The 25,413-nt window shown below is 43.1% G+C and overlaps 1 protein-coding gene across 3 annotated transcripts; it reads left to right on the forward strand.

Annotated features, from left to right (window-relative positions):
• Positions 1-62: 62 nt before the first annotated feature.
• clec16a (C-type lectin domain containing 16A) lies at positions 63-25,265 on the forward strand. 3 transcript variants are annotated; one of them, XM_053443482.1, is made up of 23 exons: positions 63-316; positions 965-1,093; positions 2,454-2,587; positions 2,979-3,127; positions 4,605-4,710; positions 7,455-7,578; positions 7,843-8,017; positions 8,300-8,350; positions 8,441-8,557; positions 11,681-11,999; positions 13,119-13,230; positions 13,324-13,424; positions 14,075-14,194; positions 14,286-14,395; positions 15,024-15,068; positions 15,932-15,982; positions 16,097-16,225; positions 16,564-16,684; positions 17,522-17,673; positions 18,125-18,329; positions 19,525-19,695; positions 20,038-20,175; positions 21,403-25,265. In XM_053443482.1, the coding sequence occupies exons 1-23, from the start codon at positions 243-245 to the stop codon at positions 21,987-21,989; spliced, it is 3,420 nt and encodes a 1,139-aa protein (XP_053299457.1). In that variant the 5' UTR covers positions 63-242; the 3' UTR covers positions 21,990-25,265. The 3 variants fall into 3 exon arrangements, with proteins under 3 accessions (XP_053299457.1, XP_053299458.1, XP_053299460.1); XM_053443483.1 differs by having other exon boundaries at positions 66-316; positions 11,681-11,921; XM_053443485.1 differs by lacking the exons at positions 63-316; positions 965-1,093; positions 2,454-2,587; positions 2,979-3,127; positions 4,605-4,710 and adding an exon at positions 6,332-7,131.
• Positions 25,266-25,413: the final 148 nt, after the last annotated feature.

Raw genomic sequence — 25,413 nt, forward strand, 5'->3', positions numbered from 1 at the left:
TTCAACCGTCTCCCACGGGGGGAAAGAACTACAACTCCCGGGGAAGCCGCCCCTGCAACCGAGGCTGAGAGGAAATGCCCCCGCGAGCGCTGCCTCCTCCACCGCCTCTCACCTTCTGTTTGCTAAGTGGCTACCACTAGGAGAAAGTGGGTGTAATGGACACTCGCGGAGCCTAAAAACCGAGAGAAATTACCCGTCTGGCAAGCAGCATCAAACCCCCGGTGGACAAAACAAGCACAGCCATGTTCGGCCGCTCGCGGAGCTGGGTTGGAGGACAGGGGAGGGCGAAAAACATCCACTCCCTGGACCATCTGAAGTGAGTGGCTAGCATGAGACGAGCTAACGTTAGCCTGGGTGATAAGCTGTCAGGCGTTAGCACGAACCCAGGTGCTAGCGACTTCACAAGCAGCAGGTTATTAACGTGTTGCTGGTTCACTGCAGCGAGGGGTGGGGGTGCTCGTGCCTCCATTCACCCTGTTAACGATGGGACGAGTGAGCTAGCTTGTGCACGTTAGCATCCCCACTGTGGAGCTGAGCTGCAGTGTGTCCCAACAGGTGTAACTCTATCTATGTGTGTGTTTGTGTGGTGTGTGTGTTATTACTCTATTTGGAGATGAGCAGTTGAGGCGTCATTTGTGGATCCATGACAATTTCTTGACAGATGAATTTCATGTAGACCAGTGATTCAGCTGGATTCGTCATAATACATGTTATCTCAAGATACTTTACATAGAAGGAGAACCAGTCAGTGTGGGCGGCCGTCTGCCTCGACCTGTTTGGGTGAGCAGGGAAAAATGGGGAGGAGAAGTGGGTGGGAGAGAGGGAGGAAGGGGAAGGAGAGAGGGACAAGGTATGTTCCATCAGGTTCCTCCGATCTTCAACTTCCACAGGTGTCTCTCCATCAATTGAAACATGTTTAGTTAAGCAGCCGTGCATTCACCATATCTCCATTTCTCTCCATCAGGTATATGTACCACGTCCTGACCAAGAACACAACGGTGACCGACAGCAATCGAAACCTCCTAGTGGAGACCATCCGCTCCATCACAGAGATCCTCATCTGGGGCGACCAGAATGACAGCTCTGTGTTTGAGTAAGTTCCCCGTCAATGTCCAATCGATTATAGGTGTGATGTGCATGTGGTCGGTGAGGTGTCCCAATCCTGCGAATTCTTTCAAAACCAGCTGTGTGTGTGTGTGTGACATCCCTAAAAATATGGAGAGGCGGTGGTCTAGTGGCAGAAACTTGGACTATGGGCAGAGAAGGTCTCTGGTTCGTCTCTGGTTCGACTCCACGGAGAGACAACAAAAGACGAACCTGGATTGATCTGTCCAAAAATCCAAGAGTCTCCCTACCCTGTCTAGTGCCCCTGAGCAAGGCACCTTACTCCCCCAACATCTGCTCCCCGAGCGCCGTACATGGCTGATCACTGCTCTGTGTGTACTGCACCAGATGGGTCAAAAGCAGAGATTAAATTTCCCTACCTGCATGAGTGTGCCTTTGCATGACTGTGCATGTGTTTGGGACGAATAAATGCATCTTATCTTATCTATTTCACTTCTTGACACGCTGACTCAAAGAACAAAGAAGCAACTGCAGTACTTTAGAAGACTTTAACCTAATTAAACAAGAATGTCAGTGGAGTGCATACCCCCATCAAGGCCCAACATTCCCCTTAAATTCAATCCAACTGCACCAAATTGAACTCACTCACAGAAATCAGTCCCGTAAATGTGACCAATTATTGTCATCATGCCTCTTAACACTCGTGATTTCTCTTCAACCCACTGAAGCATTTTAGTGAGGGGGGGATTCAAACGGGTGAAACCTCATGCTTTATTATTTGAAACAGGAAATGGCTTTGGAGAGCAGAGAAGCCACAGAGGACGTTGACAGAGTTGAAATGAATAGTCACTCACATATGTCTAAGCTAGTAGCTGTTTATTAATTTGTTGTATTGGTACTGAAACTTTTAAACCTGACCTAATATGAATGTAAGAGTTCAAGTGAGATGCAGTCTGGTTTAGGGCCAATATGATAATCATCCTTGAGTGAAAAGAAAACGATTTAATTCTATTGTACAAAACACAAAGCTCTGGCCTCACTAAATTTAAAGTTTACAGTCGCTAGAGTTAGTGACTCTGAGATGTATTCCTATGAAGAGTGTATATATATATATATGTATTTTCTGAGCATTTGTATGCTTTATTTGATAGCTACAGTGGAGACAGACAGGAAATGTAGTTAAAGAAGTGCGTTAATGAGGACCAGTAAACAGTCTGGTAGGCTGACCATACGGCTGCAATAAATATTTATCTATCTTTACCAAGTCTCCACAATAATGCTGTGAACGAGAAACACACTTCATTATTAAAGAATATCTCTAGTAGATATCGTTTCAAGATGAATTCATGGTGAATCCTGTCTGATTTTGTTCTCCTGTCTGTTTCCAGCTTCTTTCTGGAGAAGAACATGTTTGCCTTCTTCCTCAACATCCTGCGTCAGAAGTCCGGACGCTACGTCTGCGTCCAGCTCCTCCAGACCCTCAACATTCTGTTTGAGAACATTAGCCATGAGACGTCTTTATGTAAGTACTTTCACTGATTGACTGAAAAATAAACACATGCAGGAGGTATTGCATTTCAGTAAACTAGACCCGACAGAAAAACGTTTTGAAACCTATGCTCTGTCTGGATATATGAGGTTTTTTTAGGCTGCGGCAAAGTTGGGAGGACTTTAATTAAATATAATTAATATTTAAGATGTTCCAAAAATGTATTATAATGGAATATTTTTCTATTGTGGTTTATGGTGTTATTAAAATTGCATTAGTGCTGGAATGGTTAGTGGATGGACTAAAAGACGCTCAGAGATCCTAAGTGTTTCCTCCTAAAAGAAGGCTTCCTCTGCTAAAACGTATTCCATATGAACCAGTTTGATTAGGTTGATCGTTAATCCTCTCTTCTCTCCACCCTTAGATTACCTCTTGTCGAATAACCACGTGAACTCCATCATTGTCCACAAGTTTGACTTCTCAGACGAGGAGATCATGGCCTATTACATCTCCTTCCTCAAGACCCTGTCGCTCAAACTCAACAGCCACACCGTGCACTTCTTTTACAATGAGGTAAGGCCACAGAAGAATGGGGTAAGAGAAGTATTGAAGCAAGAGTGAGAATCTATCACTTTGTGACCTCAGCCCGTCTCGTGAACTCTCGAAGACAGTTAAAGGAGACGGAAGGGACAAAAGAGGAGAGGCTGAGAGTGAAGGGAGTTAGTAACTTTAATACACACATCATCTTTAAAAAATCTAGCGCCGTTCAATTAGCAGAAATCTCCAGAGGCTTTGTTGTCACTTGCATTTGGTTCAAGTTGACTTTTATTTGAACTTATCAGGCAACAGCAATCTGCGATTCTACACACTATGTTGAAATCGTCAGCTTCCTGTCTCTAGATGGGTTGATTTAGCAACAGACATCTTTCTCTGCACTGGCTGGTACAAAGACTATGAGTGCTGCTATCACCTTAATTTAATCTTTTTCTAAGTGTGTGTTTGTGTGGCAATGGATGGTAATATTAAAGACTACTGTATTTCTGATTAATCTCTGATGATGTTGTTGCCCTTCTTTGTAACAGCAGTATCTGTAGTCCTTCAGTTGGCCTGTGTGTGCTGGGGAAAGTTATTGGTGTACTGTTGATGGAAGCTTTACCCCTGAGACCAAAGCCAGACCCAGCGTGTAGATATGAGCGTTTATGTAGATTCAGAAACCAAAAACCTTATAACAGATTTAGTTTATTTTGATTATTTACTTAATGTTTTAAGTAGATCCCTTCTTAATTTGTTTATCTTAGACTGAGCGTATGATTATTGTTTTAAAAGCAGACATGTATAAAGTCTATAATTCATTTATGATTTGGTAATTTCAAAGTTTGGCGATTGATAGCGTGTTGCCCTCCAGGGGGCGCCGTTAGATAGCTGTTGTTCTCTTCTGTTGCTGTCAGATCTACAAACTCTGGGTTTGGGTTCAGCTTCAGGGTCAGATTTCTTCATTTGCTGTGACCTCACCGTGACTCTTTGCTCACCGAGCCTCAACTGTGATTGGTTGGAGGTCTCAGCGAATGAGGAATGCTCGAGTAGAGGATCAGCCACTGGCACAGAGAGAGACTGGAAGATACAGAGCTTTTGCGTGGTCATGAAATTAAATGTATGACGAGATGTAAATCAAAATCCCATTGTCTTTTACTTTATGTGAATGTTTTTTTCTTTTACATATTGGATGGACAAGTCAATACATCCATTTGGCTGAGTTTAAAGATATTCATCATGAATTCTTTAGGGTTTGAGTTGGTCCACAAGATAACTACACTTTAATATTTTACAGTTTCACACCAAGTCGCAATTAGATTAAACACTAAATCAGATTTTTGTGTATTTTCCCAGCCTGTATTTCTCTACCAAAGCCTCCGGCCCAGTGTTTATCATTTATTTTTTTATAGAAGCTGCTTTTTCTCTCTCTCTGTGGTCATTTGTGGCCGAAGCCCGGCGGTGCAATGCCGTGCCTTGCTCACCGGCGCCCCCTCCCCTCTCTGTCTCCCACACACAGCACACTAATGACTTTGCCCTGTACACCGAGGCCATTAAGTTTTTCAACCACCCGGAAAGCATGGTCCGCATCGCAGTCCGCACCATCACACTCAACGTCTACAAAGGTGAGTGCCAGGAACACGCATGTGCTCATGCTAGCTATGCGCACATACAGAACGCAAACACACACACACGCTGACTCACTCACACACACTCATGGGATGCTGGGACTGCCTTCCGCCTCTTCTCTTCTTCTTCTTCTTCTTGTTGCTGCTGCTGCTGCTTCTGGTGCATGCACATGACTAACAGGTAACACAAACCCACATTTTGCAGAAATTTGGGGCCTAGTATCTTTTGTTGCTCCCCTAGTGCAAATCATTATTTTTAAGATATCATATACATTTTTTAAGTAAAAAAAAAGTCCTGAACCTGAGGATATCCATCATCAAATAAGCCTAGAATAACACACATACAGTTCATTTTTGTCACAAATCTGCTGCATTGCATTTATTGTCTTGTCATTTTCTAATCTTTCACAGTTAAATTCTGCTGCAGCTATAATATACAGTATATTCAAATCAAATAACAAATATAAGTTAATAGAGATGTTGGAGACGATCCAGCAACGTATTAATCAGCAGCTTATGAACTTGTCAGTCTTTTGTTAGAGTTGTATCACCACAAGGTGCAGCCGCTCTGCTTCACTGATCTCATTCACATACTCACTGTTTGTAAATGTGCTCAGTCTCGTGCACTGTGCTGCGTCAGCCTCGGCTTCTCCCTGCTGCTGCCGCCTCTCTTGGCGCTTTGGGCGGATTTTCTTTTACATCACACTTCTCTTGACTATAGGTGACGTAACGTCGCCTCTCCTCTTTATAGAGACACTGCAGCACATCTACAGCTTCCTGTCTGTCTCTGTATTTGTAGTTGGTCTTGTTCTGCATGTAATACTTGAGCAACCTGACTTTCCGACACCGCCCCTGAAGTCTTGACTCTTTAACCCCAGTAGTATAAGTAACCATTGTGAAAACACATGTATTGACTTTCTGGGCTGTAATGTTATTGTAAGGAATCTGTTTAAGAATGGAGCATGAACTGAGATAACTGTAACTGGTGCAGGATCTCTGCTCTAATGCAGTTATGTATAGTGCAAATAGTCTGTGTAGCACTTTTAAAACAAAAATAACACAATTTGAACTTTTTAAATTAAATAACTATTATTTAGATGTCACACTCTAGCTCTATATATAAAGATTGACAACACGAGGGTTTCCCAAAAGTGAAGCTTAAGCGTCTTGATCGCCTCCTGGTGGCTGCAGTACTGGTCATAAACCCGCCTCCTCCATGTTTGTGGAGTTCACATCAAGCCATTTTTACTCAAAGATGCTTCCTGTCATTTTAGGTCGTTCTAATCACATTGGTGTATGTTCAACAGCTAATTGTTCAATGCTATTTGATGCTATTAAATCACGCCTGCGCCTCGCGGTGACGTAAATGTTCCTTTTCAAGGTCTGTCATTGTTTTTAGTTTTATTTGTGAAGATAACGGCAGGGTCCTTGCCTCCTCCCCAGCCCCCCCCAAACACAGCCACCCCTTTACTCACATTAACCCTGTGTCTGTTTCCCTTCCCTCTCCCTCCTCCTCTTCAACAACCACTCTTCCTCTCCTTGTCTCTCTCCTCCCCCCCCCCCCCCCTCCTCCTCCCTCTACGCGCCCCATCTGCCTAACTCCAGTTTCATGTAAGTTGGTTCCATTCATTTAGACTTTTATCTCAGGGCTGGGTATTGTAGAAACATGTTTTGTTGTAAGTTTCTTTAGACGTTTACCAATTGTTATTGGTAAAACAGTTATTTTCGAAATTTGTCTTTTTATTGTGAGTTGTTATGAGGTATTACATGTGTGTTTAGCGATACCCAGCCCTATTTATACCTGATGGTGTATTTGTTGTAAATGTACTGGTATGAATATCATTCTGTATCACCTACCTACATGCATACATTACGAAAAACACCTGCATGCCTTTTTTGATTTGGTTTTTCTCGGGTTAATCGTTCCTCAGGCTTAATTTCAGCTCAGGGCCACATGTTGATCACGGTGGGTCTGACAGTTTTTGAGGTTATTGAGCCGGAATCTTCTTCTGCATTAATCCACAGTTCATCCACTTACACACAATGCTGCAATGACAGGGGAACTCTGATTTGTACATTTGTTTTCTGCTATTATGTAATTCGTGAATTTGATTTGCTGGTTCGTTACTGGTCTCAGTTTGACCAGTTGGCATTGTGAAATTACAACCAGTTTTTTATTTATTTAACCCTCTCTTTTACTTTAGTAGTGTTGTTGTAATCCTCTTAACACAGGCAAAGAGACAAACAATAATCAAAGCATTACCTACTTGGTGACAAATCTAACTGCCAAACGTCATATTAGGGCTTTTATATAGTAGACATTCCAGCAGAATTGAATTTAACATTGTACTATCTAATCCGGCTCAGATCTTTCTCCCGGTCTAAAGAAGGCTCTTGTTAACAAAGCAGAAAGAAAAGGTTGGAAAGACAGTTTTTATTTGATATTTACGTGAGACCCAACTCATGCTGGTCATGCTGTCGCCTCAATTTAAAACCAGACTGGTTTTCCTCTTCTCCACTGGATTTCTCTTTTAATTAGCATTTTACAAAATCCAAATGGCTGAATCAATTCTTGGACTTAATTTGACTTCATGTGGTGGGTTTATTTTTTGTTTTTACTCTTTTTTTGGTTTGTTTTGTATTCACCGGTCACATTTGGGTACTTTTCTGGGATTTCAAATTGTATGTGATTGAGAGACACCATGTGTCTCAACTTGTCTTCCTGACCCCCCTCTCCTCAGTGGACAACCAGCACATGCTGCACTACATCCGAGATAAGACGGCGGTCCCATATTTCAGCAACCTGGTGTGGTTTATCGGCAGCCATGTCCTTGAATTGGACAAGTGTGTGCAGACAGATGAAGAGTGAGTGCTGTCTCTTTCTCAGTGTAATTCTCTCTGTGGCCTCTAGAAGTCAGGGTTTTTAAACATTATCCTGGTGCTCATTAAGTGAAATTGCTGAACTGTTTAATTGCATGATCTATAGTTTTATCAGCATTGTTTCAGTTTTCTGTACATCGTGACATTTGGGTGACAGCTGCACCGTCACATGTTTAAAACCTGACCGACGCTATTTCCATGATCATATCCACACAACCTTTCTGTTTCTCTTCTTTTTTCGTGTCTCAGACATAAGAACCGGGGAAAGTTAAGTGACCTGGTAGCGGAGCACCTCGACCACCTCCACTACCTCAACGACATCCTCATCATCAACTGTGAATTCCTAAATGACGTGCTGACGGACCACCTCCTCAACCGTCTGTTCCTGCCCCTCTATGTGTACTCATTGGTCATCCCTGAGACGGTACGGTACCCCTATGTGTAGCTGGCAGTGATGTTAAGAGGTTAAACACAGAAAGCTTCTGAAGTGTCAAAGCTTTGGTTTCTAAACATGGTAACTGCACAGAATGAGACATGAGTAACAGCATTAAAAAAAGGTATAAGCACAAAGCACCTATTTGGGTAAGATACCAAAACATAGGTCTGGTTTATTCAACTATTCAATTATTATCAAACAATATGGTGGTTTAGCTTTGTGCTGTATCTCTCCACTCTCAGCTGACCTTTTATTTTCCATGTTTTTTAGTCCGAGGAGCGAAAGATCAACCCTCAGGTGTCCTTGTACCTTCTGTCTCAAGTAAGCAACACACATCACTCAGGAAATGTCTTCTTCTTATATCATTTTTTAAGTAACGTCTCTTAAATGAATGAGAATGTGTCTTTCCAGGTGTTTCTGATCATCCACTATCGGCCACTGGTCGACTCCCTGGCCGATGTTATCCTCAACGGGGACCTGTCTGTCTTCACCCCGCAGACAGACATACACAGCACACATAAGAGCACGGTAATAAACACACACACACACACACACGTTATGTTACAGCACACAAACACACCTACGCAGGCAACCACATGGGTACATACATGCACTGGTATTTACACAAACACAAACACACAATGGAGCTTCAGATGTGCACGTGGGTGGTTATGAGATCACAGGGTCATGCTTTTCTTCATTATTCACCCACATCAAGGAGGCAAGGTGCAAATTACCTTCATTTTTTTTTCGTCTTTCCTATTTCAAACAATGTCTCATGACTTCTTTGATTGTGCTCGTCATCGTACTTCAATGTCCTCTTTTGATCTCCCTCGTCTTTCCCCAAATCTCCCCCATCTCAGTCCCCTCACCTCTCACTCTCTAATTTTATCTCTCCCATGATTCAGTTTCTCTTCCCTTATTGCCCTCCCCCCCACTTCTGATTATTTTGTGACTGTTTGTAAAGCCAGGTGGGTGTGCTGAGGTAGTGAGCGTTTCTGAGAAACCCTGTGGTAATTTTGTGTGTGTGTGTTTGTGTGTGTGAGTGTGTGTGTGTGTTACACCTAACGCTGTTGTAAGAACTAGTCTACTTTCCAGTGAATATGAGTGGAAGTGTGATGTTAGCCTACAATCAGGAGGCAGCGAGACAAAACTAGTTTGTGTCAATACTCATTCAGCTGAGATTTTCCTTTGGGGATGGCGTCACATTGACTCTGTAACATTCGATTTTTCAAGTGAAGTAGCACTTTTCAAAATATTAGAAGAGAAGTTCATAAAGAAGTCACTGATATGGTCCGACGGTTTTGAATTAGACTTTCACACAGTTTAACTTTTTTGCTACTTCATAATCAAAGTTCCCTTGAAATGTTGTTACTAGTTCAGACGGGGATATTTACTTCAGTCTCTGTGTTCATGTGTATTGCTTGCATGTGCATAGATTTCTTATTCTGCAGGCGCCTGGTTCATTTGCATTTCTGCTAAATGTTTCCATTTTTCAAAGGTTGCACAGAAGTATTTGTTTGATTGTCTGCGTGCATACTGGCAGGTGGCTGCCACATCAGATAGAGCTGCTCTTCTATTATTGTTTGATTCATGTTAGATGAAATGGATGAGGTATGGGTGCTTTTTCGACACAGGTGGTCAAATGGCACTTCCTGTTTGTCTGTGATGTGGCAGGAAATTAGGTCACATGACGGAACACTGAGCTGGCTCCCCTAACCCGGATCTCTTTCCTGGAAGAAGTGTGTTCTCTCTCTCTCGCTCTCTCTCTCTCTCTTGCTCTCGCTCTTTCTCGCTCCCTCGTCTTTTGTACCTATGTTTTTCTTTTTCTTTTTTTTGCATCCGCAGCATCTGCTCTTTCTCCTATATCACATGTAGTTGTTTTTAGTTGTGTTCATTTTGTACATCAGATTTCGTGTGTGGTTGCGTATATGTGTGCCCGCGTGTGCACCTCCATGTGCACGCGTAGGTTTGTCTCGCATGCTCCCTGACCTCCATTAATTTCTCAGCATCGGCTCGGAGTGTGAGCGGTTTACCAGAACATAGTCAGCTAACAGGTGCAACAAAGACACTGATACTAGTCTGTGGTTTATGCCTGACAGCGTAAACACAGTGTTTTCAGCAGCAGATGTGGTGCAGTCTTTGCGATGACTTACCTTGTGTCACGGAGCGATGACACAGAAAGGAAGGAAGGAAGGTTAAAAAAGACAACATTATTTTGGGAAATTGGGAAGCTGAGGCGTTGACCTTTGTTAGGCTTCAGGTTATTTTTCTAAAGAAGAGTGATGACTGTATAGCTGGGAAATTGTATTTTTTTTGTGTGTTTGTTCCTCACAAGTCAAAGAGGAAGACAAGGGAATGATGGAAAAAGTAGAAACTTAAACTTTAGTTTTCACAATCTTCAAGCAATACATCCTTTGGCCAGAAAATAATGACTTAAACATTACACACAACAATCCCCACTCTCTTCCAGTAATTGGAGATGCTCAGAAACTTCAACTGAGGCTTTTCGTGACAAAAATTTGAATAGCCAGGATGTGCCTGTAGCTTCTGACTCTGTACGTCAGGTGTATATGTGTTTAACTATGTAGCTTCGTGTTCACATGCATATGTGTGGTTTTGCATCAGCGTAAGAAATCAATTGAAATCGGGCCACCTAGTTTCAGTTTGAGTTACATTACTTGAACCTCTTCCTCTTGGTCCATTGTAACAAGGTTCAATACTTTTATATGAATATAAACCACATGAGCAGTTTCATGTCAAGTTCTTCAGTAAAATCACTGGTTATTCAGTTCAACGAGAATCAGTAATGGCTCTATCAAATATCTTTTGTGGTGGTGTACAAAAACCGTGTGTGTATTTCGGGAGAATAGCTTTAATTAACTAGATTTTTGTTTTGTTATCTTTGTCATTTCGCTAATTGTAAATCCTTTTACAACCCGAATCTGACAGGGGCTTGTTTTGTCATTTTAAAAAAATGGTTTTACTCGAAACAGCAGTTTAATCTGAAGAAGTGATGTCATTTTATTATTAGAAATGTCAGTCACAGTTCAAATTATCACCATTACTATTCATTAGTAAGTTTTACTGTAAGTCAGGGCTAAAGTCTTTGCTCAGCGTCTTATCCTTTACCAGCTGTTTCCTGTGCATCTGCATATGTTCTTCAACTCTGAGTTCTGAATGCGAGAAATGTGTCTATTTCCAGTATGGCCTCAAAGATAAGACCTCAAAGCCACTGATCGACACTGTGTGTGTGTGTGTGTGTGTGTGTGTTGATTAACAGGAGAGTACAAGTGGATCTTGTGTGTGCTCATGTGTGTCTGTTTTCTGCATGAAGATCTACCAGTAAAAGGTTGTAGTGATATTGCTTTCTGGAAACTGGTATTTTCTCTTTTTCTCATTTATTTTAAACTATGAAGCTCCACCGTGCTGTGTTACCTGTGTAATGTCCCCTTGGATAAAAATCTTGCGGCAAACAGAGCTGCCACTGCTTTCTTCTAGCCAAGCTTATCTTAGAAAGAACACGATAACGAAACGCTTTGATGATTTTGCGATAAGATGCTAAAATAACAACTCATTTCCAGATACGTAAGGTTTTCAAGTCACTCACTCTCGCCTCTGATTCCTTTCTGTCCATCTCCAACCTCCCAGGCCAGTGCAGGAGGCCTGCGTCGGTTCACCAAGCCCTCCGAGTCTCTGGAGCGCTCCCTGGAGCTGTCCCGCAACCGGGGCCGCAAGAGAACCCAAAAGAGGCCAAACTACAAGAACCTGGGCGAGGAAGAGGACGAGGAAAGGGCCGGCGGAGGGGGAGGAAGCGGAGGAATTGGAGTAGAGGAGACCTGGGATGACAATGGCAGAGGAGAGAGAGATGGAGGCCGGGAGAAGGGAAAAGGTACAGAGGGAGGAGGAGGAGGAGGAGGAGGAGGTGGGAGTTCTAAGGGAAGCAGAGCAAGTGGGGAGACAGCGGAAGGTGAGTGTGTGTCTCCTTGGACACAGCAGTACAGGACTGTGTTTGTGAGTGTTTCTGTACTACCATCATCAGACACAGTCTCCCATGATGCATCCTGGTTACCCAGCAGCCACCACAGCAGCTGCCCTCGTCTCCAAACAGAAAAGAGTGAGACTAACTATTAAAAAGACAGAATCATTTCATCAAAAGTGTGTTTAAAAAAAACAACAACAACTGAGAAACAGCACATAAACAAAAATAAACTTTAATTTGAATTTCCTCTTTATCTAGTTTTGAGATGAGATCACCCTTTCACTTTTATTTTCCCTCATGGTGACCATGGCTGCCACGGATCACATGTCCAACACAATCCCTGTGGCAGCCGACTGACCTCTTCCACGGTGACACACCATCCATCCTGTGCTCCTCACCTCTCCTCCTGTCTCTCACTCTCGTCGTGTGTGTGTGTGTGTGTGTGTGTGTGTGTGTGTGTGTGTGTGTGTGTGTGTGTGTGTGTGTGTGTGTGTGTGTGTGTGTGTGTGTGTGTGTGTGTGTGTGTGTGTGTGTGTGTGTGTGTGTGTGTGTGTGTGTGTGTCAAGTAAAACTCTGGCCATTTAACTCGTCTGAAATGATTCCTTCTTTACTTTGACTGAAAAGACTCTTTGCAGAGAATATTAACCGAGGGTGACACAATCTTCACGATCGTCTGAAGGCTCACACGCACAGATTGCATCATGGGCTGCTGAGGAACACAGTTTCAAAATGAGTCCAGGGCCATTCGGGGGTGGAAAGATGTGGCCAGTCAATTCTAACGGATTGATTGAGAAGTGATAAATAATTAAAAAAAACATTTTGAAGGACAGATAAGATCTAATGCCGCTGATCTCCTGTAAGCACTCACTGACTCCGTGATCATTCTTTCTTATTTCATTACCTTTTAAACCCGTGAAGGTCAAGAAGGAAGCACTTCAGACGTGCATTCATTATCACTGGTGAAAATATAATTTATTATTCATTGGCAGTGATGTGTGTTTTTGGTGAAAGTGTTTGATGTGAATGTGTATTATAAAAAAAAAAACACACAATTCAAAATGTATTGACACTTATGCTAGTGACTACAAAAAGAGTGTGTGTGTACAGAGATAGAGATGGTGGTGATGGAGAAGTGTAAGGTGTCTGAGCAGACTGAGCAGAACATCACTGATGAGGAGAAGACGGCTGCAGCCACTCGCACATGTGCACAGAGAAGCAGGTACATGTTCTCAGATATCTGAACACGGAACAGATTGACAAAGAAATGCAAAGACTGGTGAAATGAAATTGCATAACCTTTCTCTCTGTACAGACCGTTTTTGGACATGGTGTACAGTGCCCTCGATTGCGCCAACGATGACTACCACGCCCTGTTTGTCCTCTGCCTGCTTTATGCCGTGTCACACAGCAAAGGTAATAGCTTGTTCTAGATACCTGGTGAATGAAGTCACCTGACCTGCGAGCTATTTATAAAACTGGATCGGACTCAGTAGGGCACACACCTCCACCAAGGCCCAGCAGGCCCTGTGAATTATATCAAGATCCAGGAATTATCTTCTGTAGAAATTTCAAAAGTTTCCTATTTTGCAAAGTTAAAGAAAGTAATAATAAATGTCCCTGATCTACATCAAAATGTAATGGGGCCACACCACACCCTTCCACCAAGTTTTAATACGATAGTTTTGGCAGTTTTTGTGTAATCCCAGTAAGACAAGGTAATAAACCAGTTACTTGCTCTCTGGCAGCCATGTCGGACCACAAAGGCTGCTTACGATAGAGGGGTAATCTTATTGTGTTTCCTACATTCTGTTTGGAAGTAAATATAATTAGTGAAAGATGGCAGTAATATTATATCTGAAAACTACAACTTTCTAAGGAACTGCAACATGAAACATTGATTTGTTATGATAGCCAGCTCGCTAGGAGGCTCTTGGGAGTTCATAGAAACTGAAATGAGCACTTTCGCTCATTTTGAGGTAGACAGGATAAAGATAAGACGTTGAAACCTACATCATCAGAGTGTTCACGTATGTAATGTCACGTCTTCCATTTCTGGCCTGCAGGTATAAACCGTGATCTTCTGGAGCGGCTGCAGCTGCCAGTTCCTGACCAGGAGAAGAGCTGCTACAGCCTGGTGCTGGCAGAGAGACTGATCAGAGTCATGAGCCAGGCAGCACAACCAGGTAACGCACAATCAAAAAACAAAGGACCATAAGGAACCATTGTAAGTTATCATCACCACTTAATCATCTATATCTCTTGACATGTACATAGACGGTAAAGTGCGTCTAGCTACTCTGGAGCTGAGCTGCCTTTTGTTGAAGCAGTCAGTGCTGTCTGGAAACCTCTGTATAATCAAAGACGTCCACCTGGCCTGCTTGGAGGTAAGACACACACACACAGACACACACACACACACGTGCTTGACTCATACTTAACGTTAGCATATCACACACACACTCAGTAGTTCCAGAAACAATCCCTTTTTCAAGAAATAACCCATCATTAGAAAAAACAGGGTCTGTTAATTGCTGTGGTTTGAGGTGTGAAGAGCATGCAGCTTTAGAATAAGGAACCTGTGTGGGTGAGCAAGTGCCAAACTGCTCGTGAATTAGTTATGAGCAAGATCTCACTTTATTAGAATGAGGAAGCTGAGTAAGAGAGACTTAATTTATTGATGTTATAAGAATAGACCCTAATTACTTTGGTATACTTTATAAGGCCCCTACATTAAGATTGTCAATCTATCACAATAACGTTCTTATTAACTGTAAGAGAAAACTCTTCAGTCAGTGGACTGTTGGTTAAAGAATATGGTCACACAGAATACAACATTAATAATTCATAATGATTCAAGCATAATAAGAAACTATTTAAATGTGTTTCTTTAGCCACTCATTATTTGAATATATATGTATATTAAATTAAAGGATGTTTGTTTCTCTGTGTGTCACATGAATGTTGGTTCAGTGTATTTTTCCTTTTCTTTCTTCACCATGTTTGCACTTGAAGGGTGCCAGAGAAGAAAGCCTGCATTTACTGCGGAGGTTTTACAAGGTGAGTGTAAATGGAAACATGAATAATGACGAGATCTTCTCAGGGGTCTTTGCCACAGAAAAAGTTGGTATGAGTTGTAAGGGATATCCAGATCCACTGGTGATGAGATTATATCATCATTTGTGCCACTGATTATAATTCAAGGCATTTCCCTGAAGTTGTAATGGTAAAACTGAAAGTAATTCAACACCATTACAGATCCGGGTTGAGCAATTGCTTTCTTTTTCTATTTGAGTGTGTTATCAGTTTTGGAATCAGTTATAGGAGTTATATTTGGCTGACTCTTAATGATTAAATTGCATAGACTGCAGCTGACGTATTCTGTCAGCATTTGTACCGCAGTCAATTCGCTATCTTGAAGAAACTGTCCTTGCTCAGCAAATGTCTGGTGTAGTGCGTGCAGCTGAGAGGAATGTGGTAACTCTGGGAACCTGCGTCAGTCCTGCAAAGAGAACGAGCACAAAGAAGGAGAAGGTCTTGAATGTTGTTCTGACAAAAAACGAAACCTATCTCAAAGTGTTGTGAGTGTGTGTCTACATCCGTACACTGTGTTTATACTCAACACACACAGGCACCAATTAGTGTGTCATTATAGCTTATGACGAGGGAAAACTTGTCTGAGGGAGACACAGTAACTTGTGATGTAAACAATAGCAAAGCACACAAAAGATTATTCTCTGAAATTCTATTCTATTCTATAATGGAAACCAGTAGAGGAGCAGGGACACGCGCAAGAACATCTGCATGTAAACATCTGTGGGGTTCAAAAGTCTGAAACCACATGGAAAGTGGTCAATACAACACACACAGTCTGATGATGACGGACTTAATGCTTCTTTTTTCATTTTAAACCGTCATCCCAGGGAGAGGAGATCTTTCTGGACATGTTTGAGGATGAATACAGAAGCATGACGGTCAGTTTCTCCTGATTTCATGTGTGAATGTGTTTTTCTCTTTTCACACAAAGTACATGATGTTGTTCCTGTTAGTTTGTCTGTGCTCATGCATGCGTTGTGTGTTTGTTGCAGAGTAAACCTCTCAACGTGGAGTATCTAATGATGGATGCCTCGGTGCTGCTGCCACCCACGGGCACACCTTTGACTGGCATCGACTTTGTCAAGAGACTCCCGTGTGGAGACGTGGAGAAGACTCGCAGGGTGCGTCCACTCTCACACAGAAACTCAGTTCATGTCCCAAATCAATCTTCTTGAGGCTTTTGAGGAAATCGTTAATACCTAACATTTTGATATACCCATTCAATTACCCTGTCACACGATAATTACACTCTTACATTACACCCTCAAAGCACATGAAAGCTCTCATGAAAGATTCTCACCTCTTGTTTTCTCACACAACTTTTTATTTTGAGCACTTCTATTTTTGTCATATTCAAGGGTTTGTCAGTTTCAGGCAGAACATTTGATTGAGCATTACATTTTTCTCTGTGTGTGTGTGTGTGTGTTTGTGTTTGTGTTTGTGTGGGTCCTCTGCACAGGCGATCCGGGTCTTCTTCATGCTGCGGTCGCTGTCGCTTCAGCTTCAGGGAGAACCTGAGACACAGCTTCCTCTGACCAGACCTGAAGACCTTATCAAAACAGATGATGTGTTGGACCTCAGTAAGATACGCACACACACACACACGCACGTGTTGTGTAAAACCGGTGATTCTTTCAATGGGAAGGTTTGGTTGTGTTCCCATCAGTGGGAGGATTTCCTAAATTGTGAAAGTGCTCTGAAGCAAGGCTTTGTTTTCTCTGTCGCAAACACATGTGGAGATTATTGGTTTAGTAATGATTTATTTTATAACACAATAAAACTCATTGTACCTGAGCTGTAAAATATGATAACAGCTCCTCTGGCCGGTTTGTTTTGCTGGAAAGGTGAAAGTGACAGATTGTTTTATTTGTTTTGATGAATTTGACTTTTCAGAAACCCAATGAACTCGTGCCCAGTCACAGTCGCTCCATTGTCTACCACTAGTGAGGTCTTTTCAGGGCAGCAGGCTGCTTTGGGACACTTGATAGCTTTGGTGGATACATTAGGTGACAGCGAGGGCTGAGTAGTCGTGACTGTTCCCTGCAATGTTACCTGACAGCTTGCCTCACAACTGGCCTGGTTGTGGTTGAAACAGGGCTGTCGTTCTTTAGATAGACTGTCGGGTTGTAAGAACTTAAATAACAACAACATTCAAGGCCTTTACTTAATGATTAATGACTCTTAACTAGGATGTCACTTAAGTTCATACCTCCTCCAAGGCCATTCTGTCCCCTTGCATTCAGTCAAGCTGCATCTAATATCACATACTCATAAGTATAAGACTCATAAATGTCCCTGTTTAGTTTTCATCACGATCCATGAATTTTATCCAGTTCTTCTCCCCACTGGAGAAGTTTGATCCAGAAAATAATTGCAATACAAAATTTAAAATCCTTCGTGCCTTTCCCCTGTTTCAGACAACAGTGACCTCATCGCCTGTATGGTGGTCAGTAAAGATGGCGGCCAGGCCCAGAGGTTCCTCGCTGTAGACGTGTACCAGATGAGTTTGGTCGAGCCAGAAACCAAACGCCTCGGCTGGGGTGTAGTCAAGTTCGCTGGCCTCCTGCAGGTAAGAGAGAAGCTGTTTGCATCCCTTTGTTTTGGAAATTGACACAAATTTGTCCTTTCTCCCCTTTTCTCCTCTTCATCAGTTCATCCTCCAGATTCTGAAAACTTGTTTTCTTTTCACTTCCCAGAAAAAGCAGGATAAACTGTATCACACATATCGCATGTTGTTCTTCTTCAAAGTGTATTTAGTCATGCTGAACCATTTCCAGTGTATTCTGTAATGTCAGCATGACTCCAGAGAAGTTCAAGTGACTCTGCATTCTAACAAAAATGACTGTTTGCTCTTTAGAAACGGATATTGTGAAATTTTTTCAAACCGTTGTTTTGAAAAATCTAATGTCTCCTTCTTTTGTCTGTTTGATGAATCACATCTTAACTCAATTTGTATCTTTCATCACCGATTCTGCTTCTTTCCTTCTCAAACTCACTAACCCTGTTTCCTCTCTCCACAGGACATGCAGGTGTCTGGTGTGGAGGACGACAGCAGAGCGTTGAACATAATCATCCATAAGCCCATCTCCAACCCCCACGCCAAGCCCCTGCCCATCCTCCAGGCCAACTTCATCTTCGCTGACCACATCCGCTGCATCATCGCCAAGCAGCGGCTGGCCAAGGGGCGCATCCAGGCCCGCCGCATGAAGATGCAAAGGATCGCCGGTGGGTAAATAGGAAGCCGGGAGTACAAACCAGTCGTGTTAGGCAGCCATGTTTCTGTTCGTGACACCAGTACGCAACATCTGGGGACACCTCCTGGTCACCTGCCCAGTCGCTCTTCCTACACCACTGGATCTCGCCAATTTCGATTCATAAATATTAGATGACTAAGTCATGAAGGGGTAAATCAGCCCCAGAACGTGTGATCGTGATTGTTATGGAGGTTTTCTGGAAGCTGGTGAAAGGAGAACTCAGGCAGCAGCTGATGTCTTATGCAGAACAGTTTAATGTGGACTTGATGAATCAATGAGATCCGAAGGTGAAACAATATACAAACGATAACACAACCTCCCCAGTGTATCTCCCTCTACTTGCATCACCCATTCTAACCACACATCCATGAATGGTTAGATTTGCTTTCACTATCTACGTTACATGGAGGTGTTGGCATCCTATTTGAAAGGTACACCTAAGGTAAGTATTCCTAAATCACATTGTGTCCTTAAGTCGGAGGGCTGGAGTTGGTGCCTCTCTGTCTGGGGCATCTGACCTTGATATGAAAGTCCTTCAGCGTAGACACTACAACGTACTGCTGGTTTCCCTTTATCTAGAACCTGACCTTGGGTGTAGCTGGGAGAGAAGGGACTGTGTGTGGAATTAGACGGGCACGATTCTCCTAATAGTGTACAGCATCCAAAATCCTCAAAGTCTCAAATCTGTTGTGTAGCCAAAGTGCCTAGTGTACTTGTTTGTACATAGACACAAAACTATTATCAGAGGAATATTTCATAATGTAAATTCAGATGAATTGACTCATAAGCACTTCCCCTCTCAACTGTCTGATTCTTCAGAATTTATCAGTAACAAGTTCTGTGACATTTGAAACCTTTCCAATGCAGCGAAGTTAATGAGGATGTGAACAATGCAAATAAACAAAAACACTGAGATGACGAACTCTGTTTTAGACACGCACTCAAAAAAGCATTTCCTAGTTACACGGAATCCAGTGACAGTTGAGCCAAATTCATGAGTCTGCATTTCACTTCCCATTACACTCCCTCTCTGGAAAAAAATCTAAATTTAGTTCCTTTCTCTGTTATAAGACAGAAGCCTCTCTCTGCCATATCATGTTTAATATCCAAACGCTAAGTACAGTGCAGAAGCTTTGTTTTGATCCCTGTGCTTCCTGTGTCTGCAGCTCTGTTTGACCTGCCAGTGCAGCCCGGTGCCACAGAGGTTCTGGGCTTTGGTCAGACTTCCAACGCTTCACCCAGCGGCCTCCCTTTCCGATTCTACGAGCAGTCGAGACGGGCCCCCAACGACCCCACAGCAGCTAGATCAGTCTTTGGCTCCGTGGATAAAGTTCCAGGTAACACACAGGAGATGCATACAGATCCAGAAGCATCTAAAAGATTAATCCTAGAACACACATCACCCAAATCTGAATATCATGAAGGACTGACAGTAAAGGCAGACCCCTGGGAAAACAACTTTTTAATGAGAAAGTTACATAGCCCGGGTTAATAGAAATGTATTTGTAGCCACATTAAAAGTTAATGTGTTTTCCATAAGAAACGGTTCTATAATAGATTTATCTTTTCTGTATATTCTGGGTAGATTACAGTGACATAAGGTTCAAGATAAACCATAGTTTTAATTTGTGTGTTTGTGCGTGCGTGTGTGTGTTTATGTACATGTGTGCCACCTCCAGGTTTTGCGGTGGCTCACTGTGTGTCGCAGCACAGTCCCTCGCCCCTCTCCTCCCCCTCGCCTCCCTCCAGTGGGAGTGGCAGCACAGGGAGATGTGACTCTGTGACTGCAAGTACTGTATCAGCTCAAAGCCCGACAGGTAGCACTCACACACACACACACTCACACACACACACACACACACACGCGCGCGCACACACACACGAGCCTGCTTTACAGATGCAGAGTTGTGGTTTTACCTATAGCACAACTGCACACATCTCAACACAACACCGCTGCTTGCATTGATGTCAGTTGAGTCAAATGGTAATAGGGTCAAATCAGGGCTCTTTTCATATAGAGCGGATCTTTACTGTACTCTTCATTTGCATATAGAGCAGGGGAAGTTAGATCCTTTCTCAAGTGGTCGCTCACGACCCACTCTCATGCCCGCTGTGCTCAGATGGACTGAGATGCATGAGAGTGGCAGGTCTGAACTCTGCACTCTGGCTGCACCCATACGGGCGTTAACGTGCAGTTTCTATACATGCAGACAGGAGCACCTGTTCAACTGGCTGTGGAAGAACGCCATACCTCATTAGATTCCTCTCATAGATTATTGTACAGAAAGCTTAGTCTGGAGCAGGCAGTCACCTTAAGTGATGTGAAGGGTTTAAGGTGGGACTCTACAGAGCCAGGAGGGTTGTGTAAGGTTTGAGTGCAGCTGAGGAAACTGGATAGGGCTCCGTGAGGTTGTGACACGAATCCCTGCGGAGAAACTCGATCTGATCCAAGAGTTGTGTCTCGCCACATCAATTATTTTGTTTACTTTTTCCACTTTATATCTTATTAACATCAAAATGACTTAAACTGCACGAGACACACGTAGTCACACACCTACATATAAAACTGTTCAGGGTTTTCTAGATTTAAGAATGCTATTGTGAAACACTTTTGTTATATCTTTCATATGCAACCTAACACTCTCGCAATGTAAGTATGCTTACAGACCAGTTATTCGATAGTAGTCGTAGTATTGTTACTGTGGTAGTTTGTTAGCACCACTGCTGCTGTTTCTCATTCTTGTGTTCACCTTCTACCTCTGCTTTTTCGTCTTGGAAGCTTTTATGTTCGTTGACACATTTGAAAGAAGCTCAACCTTGTCAGAAGGAAACTGTTTGTTCTTTACACGATGAAAATATAAGGAGGTACTTGGTGAACACAGTGTCATTCTGCCTTTGCCTGTAGAAAACACGTCCCTCACTTCTTACCCATGTAAATCGTGATAGTTCCCTGATTTGGCTGAAGTGAATCTGTCAGCATGTTCTCACTCTACACAGAAAAGTCTGAATTCTTACAAATCTGTGCCTCCTCTCCTCTGCACTAGATGACGGCACTTTTTTGGAGCACACTCCGCCCTCCTCCTCAGGTGGAGAAGGAGAAGGTGGAGGCGGGGAAGTAATTCTACTCTCCTCTACTCCTTCAAACCCAGTCCCTGCTCACGCCCTAGCCCCGAGCCTCACCCCGGCCTCCCAGCCCAACATCTCCCTCCTCACCGACAACAGCACAGACACCCTCAGCGTGGAGTCGCTCACGCTACTGCCCCCTTCCGACTCGCCGCACCTGCACCCATGCGCCAGCCACGTTCCTGCACCGCTCTCCCTCCAGAGACCAGATGCCTCCATCGCAGAGGAGGAGGAGGAGGATGAGGAGGAGACAGAAGGAGACAGGAAAGGAGGGCAAAGAGACGTGGAGGAGATGCAAGAGGAGGAGGGATCGCCGATGGATGCGACAGTCAAAGAGGACACCGCCACGACAGAGTTGGCCACACCCACTGAGGAGGCGCCAGAGGGAGGAGACGAGCCAGAAGGTGAGGACACGCCTCTAGAGGCGGAGCTTACTGCTTCAGAGCCGCTAAGAAGAGACGACTCTGTGGAGAACTCAGAAGATGCAGACTCACCTGAACTGGATTAAACAACAACACTTAACGTCATCTCACACACACACACACACACACAGGACAGTGTGATAGTGAAACTATCCGGTGCGGCTACAGTATATTTTCATGTTGCTACTTGTTTGAATTGTGTGATGTGGATAAATCAGGAGGCTTTGGAAGCCTTGGTGTTTGCACATGAAGAAAGACAAGTCCAGACCCTGGTCGAACTCAAGGAAGGCTCAAAGCACATTCAGCTTTTTGTGTACTCGAGTGTGTTCAGTCGTGCGTGTGCGAGTGTTTTTAAGCACGCGTGTGTCGATGCACACAACCAGCAAAGTTTTTTACTCATTCTGATTGATTGTCAGCTCAGAGACACACAAACACACACACACCCTATTTTTGTGTTTAAAATTCACATAACAGTTTTCACAGCTATTGTTTTGTGGTGATGGTCACTACTATGCTAATACACACACACACACACACACACACACACACACACACACACACACACACAGTCCACACAGTCCACACTGAGTCAGCTGCACTTGCCTTTTAACCTTTGCATGTTGCACCCATTTGCAGTTACTGCCACCCAGGAGTGCCAGCGGGTCGCCGTGCGCGTGATCTGCTTTCGGTTTGATTCTCATTCTTCCACGTGTAAAGTAATGATCCATTCATTTGCCACTTCCTGATTGGTGTCTATTATAGAATATATATATATATATAAATATCAAAATCAAATCATCTCGACCAATCAGGCGGCACTTCTCTGAGACTGTCCACATTCATTCGATGTTAAAACCTTTTTTTTTCAAAGTGGTCGTCTTGTGCCCTGCTGGTAAATATTTGGTTAAGTTCCTGTGGGAATGTGACATGAGGTGTGTGAACGCTGCTTTTTACTTATGATTCACCAGCACACAGTCGGTTTTCCAGCAATTCACATATGCAACAACAATCGATTTAACTTCGATCTCACTCTGGCTTTTATTCCAACTTCCATTTCAAATCACCACCTGGTTTTGCAAAGAGTGCGTTCACCCGTCAGCAGCCTGAGAGATCTGAATGGAGCCTCGGCTGCTGAGTAAGTGGTACTGAATAATATATAATGTGGAGCAGTAGTAAGTGAGTTTTGTTTCAGTCATCCATTGATTGATTCATTCATTTTATTCAGCCTGTGGCAAAACAAATGTCCTGTTTGACGACCTAAGAAAACTAGATCTGATAATATAATATGGATCTTTAGTGAAAACTAGATACAAATTTTTATTTTCTTAAATTTCTTTCATCTGCATAGTGATGTAGTATAATATGGATCTGTGGTGTCATGAGGAAACTATTAGAAGTAACAGCCGTGTCTTTGGGTCTGCACGTGTTGAATGTACCTGCTGGTTTCCCCCCCCCTCAGGCGCTGACCTGAGATCAGTTTTACTCTGCATGTATGTGGGGACGGCTTTAAATAGATAAATGTTAATAAGACAAGAGCAGTAGTATGTGGTGGGTTCCCCCCCCCCAAGCAAAAGTTTGGATCCTATTTTCATGAACTACTGCAATAATCTGAAGAAGTGACCAGTGCTGGGGAGACATGAATGTAACAACTTATCTCTCAATCATCAGTGTTATTAGATCAACTTTAAACTTTAATTCACGACTTGATTTGTTTAAAAAAAGCACTCGGATTGTTTCCCTCATCTTTTTCGATCCTTTTACCCTCGCTGCTTTTCCCCTTCTCCTTTTCTCTTCCTCCTTTTCTCCTTCTCTCCCTCGCTCTCCAACTCGCCCTCCTCTCTCCGGTGCCATCGCCACACAGCTGAAGTCTCAACGCTCGATCACTCTTGTTTTTTAACTTTGTACAGTCATCAACAGGTTTATAAATGAGAAACTCAGAGCAATACTCTCTCTCTTTATTTTGAGTCCGTCTCCTCGTATTTCCATTTGGCTTCTTTGTAAATAGCAGAAGAATGACAGTGGGGAAGAGGCTGAGCCGACCGGCTGAGGAGGCTTGGCTTGGCACAGTGTGTAGAGCCGATGGTTCAGAGGAACGTGCCGTGAGAAGCATCTGTAATCGAGCCTCTGATTGTAGTGCGTGTGTGTGTGTGTGTGTATGCAATTTGTTTGTATGCTCTGTAAATGCTTTTGGCTTTTAAACCTGTAATTATTGTTAATGACTTAAAACAGAGGAATAAATAAAGAATTGCAATAAATTATTCTACTTAAAAAACGGTGAGCGCCCTGCATGAGTGTTGTTGTTGTGTTTGCAGACAGGAGAGTTTTTTTTTTTTTCCACTCCATTCTTCTCAGAACGACAGAGCAGTAGTAAGAGCAGAGGAGGTTCTCCTCAGAGTCTGAGCAAGAAAACCACAGGAAATATTAGAAAACTGTCGCCCACCCCCTCGTCTTCTACTGCACCAGGTTTCAAAGGAGGTTTTTAGAGGAACTCATGTTGCTCTTAATTAGAAGTCGCTTGTAAAATAGTTGGATTTCTACATAATCAACCTTCACACATATCTGTGGTGCTGAAAGAAGCTGAGTCGAAAACACCGTCACACGTGTTAGAAAGCTGAAGGTCGGTGACCTACAGTGAGACGCCTCACGACCTTCAAACTGCAGCAGCACACAACCAGCGTTCTACTTCCTGCCCTGCAGCTCGACACTCAGGTGTAAACACGGGTTAATGATGCACGTATTTGCTTCGGGCCTGAATTCAGAGTGTGTGAGAGTGTGTGTGTCAGACGCTGAGAAGGCCTGAGGATCATGACGTTGCTGTTGCACTTTCTACATATGTGTTCTGTCTCTGTGGCTGCTGCTGCTGCTGATGCTGCCCTCAGTCACCTTGTGGTCTGTACGTGTTGCTTTTATCGCGGTTCCTCACTTCAGGGAAGTCTGGGTGTTGTGTGCGTAAACCTGAATGAGTTCCTGGTACTGCAACAATACGGACATGGTGTTCGTGTGCGAGTGTGCTCCACACCACAGCAGTCACAGCATCAAACTGAAGTTCAGACTGATGTAAAGATTGAAGCAGTCGTGCTGCTGAAGTCACAATCACGGATGAAGGTTATTTAGAAACCGAAGGATTGAAAGCATTGACATAACATAAGTTTACATTGTGAACATCTTACTTTTGACCTATTTACAGCCACATGCTTGTGTTAATAGTGTTTTGTGCCAGATGTTTAGGTGGCGACCAGAGGTGAGAATCTAAAAGCTGCTTCAAAGAAATGTTCCAGCACAACTGTCTTAACTATGAAATGGCAAAGATGTGTTTCTTCTTTTGTTTTTGAAGTTTTAATAAATTAGATATTTTACTGATATTTAAAGGTGTTGGATTTTGTTGCCACATGTAGACATTTCCCTCCCTCCACCTCAAACATGAAGAGAATCGTTGAACATGGTGGAGGCTTCTCATCTAATTCTAAAGTAAAAGAATTCCCTACAAATGTCAAACTACTCCCTCTAATT

Source organism: Pleuronectes platessa, chromosome 16 (genome assembly GCF_947347685.1).
Source record: "Pleuronectes platessa chromosome 16, fPlePla1.1, whole genome shotgun sequence".
Lineage (NCBI taxonomy): Eukaryota > Metazoa > Chordata > Actinopteri > Pleuronectiformes > Pleuronectidae > Pleuronectes > Pleuronectes platessa.